General features: G+C 41.5%; 1 protein-coding gene across 1 annotated transcript; it reads right to left on the reverse strand.

Moving 5' to 3' along the window:
* Nucleotides 1–4,706: 4,706 nt before the first annotated feature.
* Nucleotides 4,707–12,724, reverse strand: cog6 (component of oligomeric golgi complex 6). Its single transcript, XM_024141026.2, has 4 exons — nt 12,547–12,724; nt 11,775–11,918; nt 10,467–10,538; nt 4,707–4,785 (listed from the first exon to the last, which is right to left on the reverse strand). The coding sequence occupies exons 1-4, from the start codon at nt 12,679–12,681 to the stop codon at nt 4,723–4,725; spliced, it is 414 nt and encodes a 137-aa protein (XP_023996794.2). The 5' UTR covers nt 12,682–12,724; the 3' UTR covers nt 4,707–4,722.
* Nucleotides 12,725–13,035: the final 311 nt, after the last annotated feature.

Here is a 13,035-nt window from a genome sequence, read left to right on the forward strand (position 1 = left end):
CTGGATGTCACACAGCACGAAGGAGGGCGGGTACAGAGGCAATGGCTGTGTGGTCACACAGCACAGGGGGAGGAGGAGGGCTTTGGTTCACACAAGCACAGGAGAGGAGGGGCTTGGTGTCACACAGCACAGGAGTGAGGAGAGGGCTGGTTGTTCACACAGCAAGGAGGAGGAGGGGGCTTGGTGTCACACAGCACAGAAGGAGAGGGGGCTTGGTGTCACAAAGCACAGGAGGAGGAGGGGCTTGGTGTCACAAAGCACAGAGGAAGGAAGCGGGGCTTGGTGTGTGCACGGAACAAAGCACACTGCAATAGTGTTTCTCTATGCCCCATGGCAAAATGTGTAGAATTGCAGCAAACTAGCTTTAAAACTGCAAATAGTTTCTCTATGCCCCATGGCAAAATGTGTAGAATTGCAGCAAACTAGCTTTTAAAACTGCAACGTTTCTCTATGCCCCATGGCAAAATGTGTAAATTGCAGCAAACTAGCTTTAAAAACTGCAAACAGTTTCCTCTATGGCCCCATGGCAAAATGTGGTAAATTGCAGCAAACTAGCTTTAAAACTGCAACAGTTCTCTATGCCCCATGGCAAAATGTGTAAATTGCGGAAATCAACTCTAAAAAACACAAGGCTAGGGAGGGCTCTGACTGCATAGTGTGGATAACAAGCTGAGAAGGAGAAATTCCAGAGTTTACAGCCGACTAGCGCTAACTAACGTTAAAGGAACGTTACAAACATTTTTTTTTTTTGTTTACCTGAAATATCTGAAAAATGAACATATAGAATGAATGAATAATTCTGAAGCCGCTAGCATTTTGAAAATACCCAACAACTACAGTCCACTGTTCATAACGTCATCTGGACAACGATTGTTTAAGGTAAAACATTTCTTAAAATGTTCCTTTTAACGTTAGCTAGCGCTAGCAAGTCCTGTGCCTGTGTCAAAACAACCTCTGGAACTTTCTCCTTCTCTAATGTGGGTTTACCAAAATCTCCATGTATTTGTGCATATCAGATTGCCAAACTGGGCTGTTTACAATGAAGCAAACTGGAGTCTCGCACAGAGCACAAACCGTCTGGGACCCAGGCTTTGAAGGAGACAACAGATTCTGGGACCAGGCTATTAGAAAGACAACAGATCTGGGACCAGGCACTATAGAAGGAGACACAGATCTGGGACCAGGCTATAGTAGAGGAGACAACAGATCTGGACCAGGCTATAGAGGAGGAGGGACAACAGATCTGGGACCAGGCTTAGAAGGAGACAACAGACTGGGACCAGGCTTAGAAGGAGACAACAAAGAATCTGGGACCAGGCTATAGAAGGAGACAACAGATCTGGGACCAGGCTATTAGAAGGAGACAACAGATCTGGGAGCCAGGCTAAGGGAGAAGAGGACAGAACAGATCTGGGACCAAGTGCTATAGAAGGAGACAACAGATCTGGGACCAAGGCTATAGATGAAGGGACAACAGATCTGGACCAGGCGATATAGAAGGAGACAACAGATCTGGGACCAGGCTATAGAAGGAGGGTGACAACAGATCTGGGACCAGGCTTAAAGGAGACAACAGATCTGGACCAGGCTTAGAAGAGACAACAGATCTGGGACCAGGCTCTAGCAAGGAGACAAAGAATCTGGGACCAGGCTATAGAGGAGACAACAGATCTGGGACCAGGCTTTAGAAGAGACAACAGATCTGGGACCAAGGGCTATAGAAGGAGACAACAATCTGGGACCAGGCTTTAGAAGGAGGAGACAACAGATCTGGGACAGCCGCTTTAGAAGGAGACAACAGATCTGGGACAGGCTATAGAGGAGGACAAACAGATCTCGGTACCAGCGTTTAGAAGGAGACAACAGAATCTGGGACCAGCGCTATAGAAGGAGGACAACAGATCTGGGGACCCCCCATACACCAAGCCCCTCCTCCTCCTGTGCTGTGTGACACCAAGCCCCTCCTCCTCCTGTGCTTTGTGACACCAAGCCCCTCCTCCTCCTGTGCTGTGTACACCTTCCCACTCCACAGACACCAAGCCCTTCCCCCTGCCACTCACAATAAAGATAAAAGATAACTTCTCTCTGACAACAAGCGGTTTAAATTCGCATATTTGCATTTGAGGTTTGGTCCAACAGAATCAGTCATATGGAGACGAAAACACAATAAGAGACATTGTTTGACTGTAATAGAGGAGAATGTAACCTTCTCTAACGATCCCCTTTTTATGTCTCAACTCCCAAAATGTACAACAGAGGAGACGACCTTACCAAAACGAGAATATCAATGAACATGTTGTGGAGAAATGAACGGTCCGTTTCTGTCGCGCGTGGCGTCGCGGTACCATTTCAGCCACCGATTTATGTGCTTAACGGTCCAGTCTGTCTTTTATAAATTTAGCGATGAGCATTAAAAAAAAAAAAAAAAAAAAGATGCATTTATATAAGGAGCTGGCAACTCGTTTCTCATATCTTACCCAGAGGGCCACTGGATTTCAACATCTAAACAACGTGAACAGGCTGTGTGGTTCAAACCGTTGGAGACGGGACAGGACAGGACGGTGTACTCATAACAACTGGTTACCCACCTCGTTAGCATGCAAATAGATCCAAATTGGCTAGACTCGAAATATAAAAGAGGAGCTGGCTACTCACTGGCACGTGGGCTTGAGAGACTATTTATGAGACCCGTGTTAATGTTCTAGAATGCCTGTTACCAGAAGGTAGACATTATGAGTAGTTGTGCATTGCGCATGGATCTGGTTAATTTAAAAATATATATATATTTATGGTATTTTCATAGACAGACTTGAAAGCCAGATGAGTGATTATTGCAACAACAACAAAAAAGCCAGTTAAACTATTTTGATAAAATAATGATTAGATGATGGTTGTGGAAGGCTTATCTATATTCAGCCTTTGTATACATTTACAAGCCCTGAATTAATTTGATTAACCCTGATGCTTTGAAAAGCAGTGTATTGGCCTTTAATTGTGCAACAATGATTATTTAGAAAAAATGTTAAATTTTTTTTTAAAGGGTTTCCCTACTCTAACTAACCTCCTGAATTCCACCTCCTTTAACCAGTGTAGTAACAATGAGTACGGTTACATGCACACAATAATGTGATTATTGTGGATAGTCAGATTAATGTAATAGTTCATTTTAAAACGTTTATACCGCTATGCAAGAAGAACGATTTCCCTAATAATTCTGTTACCATGGACACGTCTGAAATCAGGCTACCTGATCCTGTTACCATGGACACATCTGAAATCAGGCTACCTGATCCTGTTTACATGGAACACATCTGAAATCAGCGCTACCTGATCCTGTTTACCATGACACATCTGAAAACAAGGATACCTGATTTCCTGTTACCATGGACACATTCTGAAATCAGGTGACCTATACACTGTCCTGTTTACATGGACACATCTGAAGATTCAGGCTAACCTGAATGAAACTTGGATAATGCAGAACAATTACAAACTCAAAATAAATTTCTACCACAGGGACATCTATTTTTTGGGAGCATATTTTATTCTGAGTTCAGACATATAACGTTTGCAGTAAAACTACTTTGAGACGCATACATTCAATTGTTCACGAACTCACTTCACTTGGCGCTGAAAGGGAGGCTGGTGCTAGCACATGGGCTGATCAAATACGCCGCCGGAACTCTGGTCAAATACGCCGCGGAACCTCTGGTCAAATACGCCGCCGGAACTCTGGTCAATACGCGCCGGAACTCTGGTCAAATACGCCGCCGGAACTCTGGTCAAATACGCCGCCGGAACTCTGGTCAAATACGCCGCCGGAACTCTGGTCAAATACGCCGCCGGAACCGTCAATCGATCTGGTCAAATTCGCCGCCGGAACTCGGTCAAAACGCCGCCAGACTCTGGTCAAATACGCCGCGGAACTCTGGTCAAATACGCGCCGGAACTCTGGTCAAATACGCCGCCGGAATTCTGGTCAAATACGCCGCCGGAACTCTGATCAAATACGCCGCCGGGAACATCTGCATTGAGGGGTTCACATGTTCTAAAATTAGAAAGATTGCTCAGAAAGCCAGGTGTTTTAATCGCTGCATGCTTACTTAGATTTTGACCGTACGCCGTTAAGAAAGCAAAGTATGGCGTTAACATGACAAATGCCGTACTCAGCCTTCAGCCATAACCAGTTTAATATCCCATTATTACTGTGCATGTAAACAGTACTCAATGTATGATAATAACATTGTATTGTCATCAGCACAGCCTAAGGACGAATTTATCAAAGAAGTACAAGTATCCTATCAAAATCGAATAGATGTTAATTGGTCACATGCACACGTTTAGCAGATGTGTAGCGAAATGCATTTTTTTTTTTTTAGGTTCCCCTTTCTGCAAAATCTGTGTCACCATCGGCCCAAGAGGGCATCTTTCTTAAATAATGGGCGAGGTCAGGGTTCAGATCCCACAAGTTAAGACGTTGGTTTCCAGAGCGCGAGGTCAGGGTTCAGATCCCACCAGTTAAGACATTGGTTTCCAAGGTTACTCACTTCTCTCCCTCAGGCGGTCAGATCCCACCAGTTAAGACATTGGTTTCCAAGGTTACTCACTTCTCTCCCTCGGGTTCAGATCCACCAGTTAAGGACAGTTTGGTTTCCAAGGTTACTCACTTCTCTCCCTCAGGGTTCAGATCCCACCAGTTAAGACATTGGTTTCCAAGGTTACTCACTTCTCTCCCTGCAGCTTGTTGGTCTTCACAATGAGGTCCTGGGTCTGATCCTTGGCTGCCTGTTGAAACACACAAGAGACCCGTAAGTAATTCAAGTTCTTCACAGTCATCTCAGCTGAAAGAAATTAACCAAATACAATTGTAGTTCTTTAGGCTGAAAAAGAATGTATGTGTCAAGGGCCCGGGTCAAAAGTAGTTCACTATATAGGGAATAGGGAGCTATTAGAGACGCAGTCCATGTCTGTTTTGAAAGTGATTTACAGTTGCTAGATACCTTTAATCTGCTGGTTATCTCTTAACAACAGGTGATTTACACTAGTTAGACAGATATTTTTTTATTTAACCTGTCTCGCCCCCCCGTTCCGCTAGCGGAACTCCTCCCACATTCCACTGAAAAGCCAGAGCGCAAAATTCAAAAAATATTTTTAATTTTTTTTAAACTTTCACACATTAACAAGTCCAATACAGCTAATGAAAGATACACATCTTGTGAATCCAGCCAACATGTCCGATTTTTTTTATGTTTTACAGGGAAAACACAATATATATTTATGTTAGCTCACCAACAAATAGAAAAAAGCACAGACATTTTTCACAGCACAGGTAGCATGCACAAAATCAACCAAACTAACCTAGAACAAACCAAAGAAACAACTTAATCAGATGACAGTCTTATAACATGTTATACATTAAATCTATGTTTTGTTCGAAAAATGTGCATATTTCAGGTATAAATCATCGTTTACATTGCAGCTACAATCAGAAATTGCACAGAAAGCAGCCAGAATAATTACAGACACCAACGTGACATACCGAAATACTCATCATAAAACATTTCTGAAAAATACATGGTGTATAGCAAATGAAAGACAAAGATCTTGTGAATACAGCCAATATTTCCGATTGTTTAAGTGTTTTACAGCGAAAACACAATATAGCATTATATTTGCTTACTACAATAGCCTACCACACTACCGCATTCATTCATCAAGGCACGTTAGCGATAGCAATAGGCACGTTAGCGTTAGCGAATAAACCAGCAAAAGATATTAAATTTCACTAACCTTCATAAACCTTCCTCAGATGACAGTCCTATAACATCAGGTTATACATACACTTATGTTTTGTTCGAAAATGTGCATATTTAGAGCTGAAATCCGTGGTTATACAACGTAGCATAACGTAGCATAACGTGCTAACGTAGCATATTTTTCCCAGAATGTGCGGATATTTCTATTAGACTCTCACCTATTCTGACCAAATAGCTATTCATAAACATTACAAAAAAATACATGTTGTAYAGGAAACGATAGATCCATTAGTTCTTAATGCAATCGCAGTGTTAGAATTCTAAAAATATCTTCATTACGACATAAGACTTAGTTATGGTAAGGAAATAACCAAAACCTGAGCGCAAAGCTACTAGTACACAGTTCGACAGATATATGAAATAGCATCACAAAATGGTTCCTACCTTTGCTGATCTTCTATCAGAATGTTGTACAAGGGGTCCTTTGTCCAGAACAGTCGTTGTTTGAATTCAGAACGTTCTTTTTCCCTCTTGAATTAGCAAGCACACTGGCCATGCGGCGCTAAGCTCTCCAACGTCAACAAAGTCAAACATCGCAACACGCCTAATGTCCCGAATAAATTTCAATAGTCTAATGAAACTATATTGAAAAAACATACTTTAGGATGATATTGTAACATGTATCAAATAAAATCAAAGCCGGAGATCGTATTCGCCCATAACGACAGGTTTCCAGTAGGCAATAACAGGTCCCTTCACGCGCCTTGCAGACAACAGAAAATGGGGGACACGTTGTTCCAAGATGGTTAATTCAACGTCAGACAGAGATAATCAACTCCTTTTTCCTCTCACTTCCTCTTGACATCCGGGTGAAGGTGTACGACGTGCACGTATAGTCATACGTATCACGCCCATTTATAGGCAGTCACTTGAACAGAACAAAGATTTCAGACTTTCCACTTCCTGGTCACAAAGTGTGCTGCCAAATCAGTTCTGTTTTACCCACAGACAAAATTCAAACGGTTTTAGAAACTAGAGAGTGTTTTCTATCCAATAGTAATAATAATATGCATATTGTACGAGCAAGAATTGAGTACGAGGCCGTTTAAATTGGGCACGTTTTTCCCAAAAAGTGAAAACAGCACCCCCTGTCCTCAACAGGTTAACTAGGCCTACCCCTGTCAAACCCAAACCCGGACAGCGCTGGGCCTATTGTGCACCGCCCCTATGGGACTCCCAATCACGGACGGTTGCGATACAGCCTGGAATCGAACCAGGGTCTGTAGCGACGCCTCTAGCACTGAGATGCAGTGCCTTACACGGCTGCGCAGCTCAGGAGGCACCTTCGATCAGATATAGTTGAAGTCAGAAGTTTACATTCACCTTCAAACATTTAAACTCAGTTTTTCACAATTCCTGAAATTTAATCCAAGTAAAAATTCCCCGTCTTAGGTCAGTTAGGGTCACCACTTTATTTTAAGAATGTGAAATGTCAGAGTAATAGTAGAGAGAATTATTTATTTTACATTCCCAGTGGGTCAGAAGTTTACATACACTCAATTAGTATTTGGAGGCATTGCCTATAAATTCTTTAACTTGGGTCAAACGTTTCGGGTATTCTTCCACAAGCTTCCCACAATAAGTTGGGTGAGTTTTGGCCCATTCTTCCTGACAGAGCTGGTGTAACTGAGTCAGGTTTGTAGGCCTCCTTGCTTCGCACATGCTTTTTCAGTTCTGCCCACAAATTATCTATAGGATTGAGGTCAGGGCTTTGTGATGGCACTCCAATACCTTACTTTGTTGTGCTTAAGCCATTTTGCCAAAACTTTGGAAGTATGCTTGGGGTCATTGTCCATTTGGAAGACCCATTTGTGACAAGCTTTAACTTCCTGACTGATGTCTTGACATGTTGCTTCAATATATCCACGTAATTTTCCTACCTCATGATGCCATCTATTTTGTGAAGTGCACCAGTCCCTTCGCCGCAAAGCACCCCCACAACATGATGCTGCCACCCCCGTGCTTCACGTTGGGATGGTGTTCTTCGGCTTGCAAGCATCCCCCTTTATCCTCCAAACATAACAATGGTCATTATGGCCAAACAGTTCTATTTTAGTTTCATCAGACCAGAGGACATTTCTCCAAAAAGTATGATCTTTGTCCCCATGTGCAGTTGCAAACCATAGTCCGGCTTTTTTATGGCGGTTTGGAGCAGTGGCTTCTTCCTTGCTGAGCGGCCTTTCAGGTTACGTCGATATCGGACTCGTTTGACTGTGGATATAGATACTTTTGTACCTGTTTCCTCCAGCATCTTCACAAGGTCTTTGCTGTTGTTCTGGACTGATTTGCACTTTTGGCACAAAAACAGAACACGTCTCCTTCCTGAGCGTATGACAGCTGTGTGGTGTTATACTTGCATACAATTGTTTGTACAGATGAACGTGGTACCTTCAGCGTTTGGAAATTGCTCCCAAGGATGAACCAGCCTTGTGGATGTCTACAATTTTTTCTCTGAGGTCTTGGCTGATTTCTTTTGATGTTCTCATGATGTCAAGCAAAGAGGCACTGAGTTTGAAGGTAGGCCTTGAAATACATCCACAGATACACCTCCAATTGACTCAAATTAGTCAATTAGCCTATCAGAAGCTTCTAAAGCTATGACATCATTTTCTGGAATTTTCCAAGCTGATAAAAGGCACAGTCATCTTAGTATATGTAAACTTCTGACCCACTGGAATTGTGATACAGTGAATTATAAGTTAAAAAAAGTCTGTCTGTAAACAACTGTTGGAAAAATTACTTGTGTCATGCACGAAGTAGATGTCCAAGCCGACTTGCAAAAACTATAGTTTGTTAACTTCTTGTGATAGGGGCAGCATTTTCACTTTTGATGAATAGCGTGCCCATAGTCAACTGCCTCCTACTCTGTCCAGATGCTAATATATGCATATTATTATTACTATTGGATTTAAAACACTCTGCAGTTTCTAAAACTGTTTGAATGATGTCTGTGAGTATAACAGAACTCATATGGCAGGCAAAAACCTGAGAAAAAATCCAAACAGGAAGTGAGAATTCTGAGGCTGGTCGATGTTCAACTTATCGCCTATTCAATTCCCTGTACGATATGGATCTGTTCGCACTTCCTACGCCTTCCACTAGATGTCAACAGTCGTTAGAACGTGGAATGAAGCCTCTACTGTGATGTTGAGCCAGATGGGAGGTGTTTCAGTCATTGGTCTGGCCGAAATGCCAGTTCCTGGTCATGCGCATTCCAAATGATATCGTCTTGCTTTCCATTACTTCTAGGACACAAAGGAATTCTCCGGTTGGAACGTTATTGGATAGTTATGATAACAACATCCTGAAGATTGATTCTCTACTTAGTTTGACCAGTTTATTCGACCTTAATATAACTTTTTGAAGTTTTCGTCCAAGTTCGCCTGCATCTGCGCGAGCGTTTGGACATGTGCACTAAACGTGCTAGCAAAAGTAGCTACTTAGACATAAGTAATGGACATTATCGAACAAAACAACGATTTATTGTGGAACTAGGATTCCTGGGAGTGCATTCTGATGAAGATAATCAAAGGTAAGGAATATTTATGAAGTAATTTCGTATTTCTGTTGACTCCAACATGGCGCAGAAATGTTGTTATATCTGAGCGCCGTCTCAGATTATTGCATGGTGTGCTTTTTCCGTAAAGTGTTTTTGACACAGCGGTTGCATTAAGAACAAGTGTATCTTTAATTATATGTAAAACATGTATCTTCATCAAACACAGATCAAAGTTTATGATGAGTATTTCTGTTATTAGACGTGGCTCTCTGCAATTTCTCCGGATTTTTTGGAGGCATTTCTGAACATGGCGCCAATGTAAACTAAGATTTTGGATATAAATATGCACATTATCGAACAAACATACATGTATTGTGTAACATGATGTCCTATGAGTGTCATCTGATGAAGATCATAAAAGGTTAGTGATTAATTTTATCTCTATTTCTGCTTTTGTGACTCCTATCTTTGGCTGGGAAAATAGCTGTGTTTTTCTGTGGCTATGTACTGACCTAACATAATCGTTTGGTGTGCTTTCGCCGTAAATCCTTTTTGAAATCAGACATGTTGGCTGGATTCACAACATTTGTAGCTTTAAATTGGTGTCTTTCATGTGTGATTTCATGAAAGATTGATTTATAGTAATATATTTGAATTTGGTGCGCTGCATTTTTCTGCTTTTGGCCAAGTGGGACGTTAGCGTCCCACATATCCCAGAGAAGTTAACAAGAAAATTGTGGAGTGGTTAAAAAACAAGTTTTAATGACGCCAACCTAAGTGTATGTAAACTTCCGACTTCAACTGTACATTCAATCTGCTCAGGGTTCATCTCTTCACAACAGTGCTTTACAGTATTAGTTAGATACCTTCAATCTGCTGGTCATCTCTTCACAACAGGTGCTTTACAGTAGTTAGTTAGATACCTTCAATCTGCTGGTCATCTCTTCACAACAGGTGCTTTACAGTAGTTAGTTAGATACCTTCAATCTGCTGGTCATCTCTTCACAACAGGTGCTTTACAGTAGTTAGTTAGATACCTTCAATCTGCTGGTCATCTCTTCACAACAGGTGCTTTACAGTAGTTAGTTAGATACCTTCAATCTGCTGGTCATCTCTTCACAACAGGTGCTTTACAGTAGTTAGTTAGATACCTTCAACCTGCTGGTCATCTCTTCACAACAGGTGCTCATGGCCTGGACGTCCTCGTGCACACTCTCAAGCTCCTAGGAGGAAGCAAAAACATGTCAAAGACAGTCATTCAATCAGTCTGCAAAGGTTATCAGGGCTTCTTGAATTTCACAAGCAGAATTTAACAAGCAAAAAGCCATATAACTATTTGTATTACACTGTACCAGTGTTGTAGTACTCGAGTCCAGGACTCTCTGACTCAAGTCTGAATTTCATGACTTGTGACTCGACCATTGGTGATTCGGACTAGTATTTGCACTTGAACTGGATATAAAAGGGTATTTATGAGTGTGCATAAGGCTACCATGATGAGCAGAATATTAGCAGCCAGGGTTCTGTTCTCTAGCAGCACCACACCCCGGCACACATCAGCTGGTGAGCTGCCATGATCGTGGGCAGGCAGGCTCCGCCTCCAGCTCCGCCTCCAATCATAGGCTACACATTGCGCAAGCGATTCTCTTTTTGATATTGAAAACGGAACACTAGCATTGAGTTTAATAGTAAGTCTAGCTGTTGTTTACTATGTAGGCCATCTTTGAATTTGCTGTCTCGCTCTACCCTCCCACAGCCAGTTCTGACAAGTCTCCCTTTAGTTTTCACTCTGCAACAAAAAACCGACACAAATATCAGTGCGCAACTACACAAAAAAAAAGTAACAGAACCAGGTATACCATTCATTTATGTAGTAAATAAGTAGTGAAACACAGGAATTGAGTAGAACTTGTGAGGTGGTGATGAATAGTAAATTACTTTTTAAATGTTTTATTAGAGTTGGAGATATACTGCCATCTGATGGCTACTAGAAACAATTGCATAATAAGACCTAGTATAAATTGATGGACTCGTGACTCGACCTTCAGCCATAGGGACTCGGGACTCGTGACTCGAGCACAGGGGACTTCGAACTTGACTAGAGGTTTAGTGACTTGACTACAACACTGCATTGTACTAGCTAGCTAGAGTGAGCTGAAATGCAACGTCATTACAGCTTTTTAAAACGCCACCGAAAATTACACTTCCAGGTTTAAAAATGGCGGCTAACACAACTTACGCCAACATCGCAGTTCGGTCGCTAACTTTATTTCGAATTTCAAAGGACCAACCCGATCTAATATCAACTAAATCATGTAATTTGAAGAGATTAAGAAAGTCGGATTTAGCTGATTAAACCACGCACATATTGCTATCTGATTTCACATCAAGTACAACAAAGTATATGCATTCAGTCCCCCCTGTAGTCTAAAGTCTAAGTTAAACTTTCAACTAGCTACCTCTTTGACATCTTTAAATATCCGGGCAAACTCTTCGTTGATGTTCAGGCTCCGTCTCTCGATGTCCCCCCGCAGGTTCCGACGGGTCCGAAGACTGTTCTCTGTGAAGAACACCGACAGAGCCTTCAGAGCTTCCAACATCTCCTACAATACAAGAGGGATGGTTATCAATGCGACGTTGGCTAACACTGGATCGGCTAAAGTTGGCAAATAAATGACATGCCGTTTCTATTACTAAATGTAGTAGCGCTCGCCCCGTTTGTAGTCCTTCAAAAAACTGAAAAGAGTTAGCCATGGCTCGTTGATTAAAGCCTATGGAGAAATTAATAGGGTTTTTGGATAAACACTGTAAATAAGGTCTGTGGTAAACACATACTTAGAACTTTTTCTATAACGATAATAACAGTCAGATAACATTTATGAATTACAAAGCGTTTAATGTTCTTGTTTTGATTACATAAATACATCAACATTCACAGTGACGTCAGTCGACGAACAAAACGTAGACGATTTTACCACAGACCTTATTTTAGTCGTTCATAAAGAGCCATGGCGGAGTTAGCCTCCGTTGGTGCTTATACAAATATGTCAATACTAATGCTCTCTATGGAACAATTAGGAATGAAATATCAAATGAAATACAGAAATCAATTAGCTACTAAGGTTAGCTTGTTAGATAGGAGATCACAAGTGCTATATATATGCGTTCCTCCTAGCTAGCATTGAGATTTGACCAGTCATTTTCATCAACGAGGACTCGACTTGGTCTTACCTTGTCATTATCTAGCCTGGTCTCTAGAATTTTATTGAGTTTCCTAGACAGTGGGTTATTCTGCTGAGAAGGCACATTGCCACTGTTTTGAATTAAAGCGGTTTCAGTTGACATTTCGACTTTATTCTCTGACATTGTAAACAATCCTCTCCACGTCAACCAGGAAGATGTTTGGTGCGTCGGCAATAAATGTCCGGGTAGATACATAGAACACAAAGGCAAAAATAGTCCTGCATTGTGTAGTACAACCCTTATTATTACCAGTAGTATACTTTATTATTCGATTACAGAGTAACAATTTATGTTGTGTGCATGAACCCCTTACAGATTATATAATTCATATTGGTTATATAGTATGGCGGTTATAAAGAACATAAAGGTAAACAAAGAAAATACATGGGATTATTTTTTTTTTTAAATAGATCTTCCCTAGAAAGACCAACATAAATAATCTTGTGAGGGCATGAAAACCCCCACAATGACACAGAA

This window comes from Salvelinus sp. IW2-2015, unplaced genomic scaffold (assembly GCF_002910315.2).
Source record: "Salvelinus sp. IW2-2015 unplaced genomic scaffold, ASM291031v2 Un_scaffold2368, whole genome shotgun sequence".
In the NCBI taxonomy this organism is placed as follows: Eukaryota; Metazoa; Chordata; class Actinopteri; order Salmoniformes; family Salmonidae; genus Salvelinus; species Salvelinus sp. IW2-2015.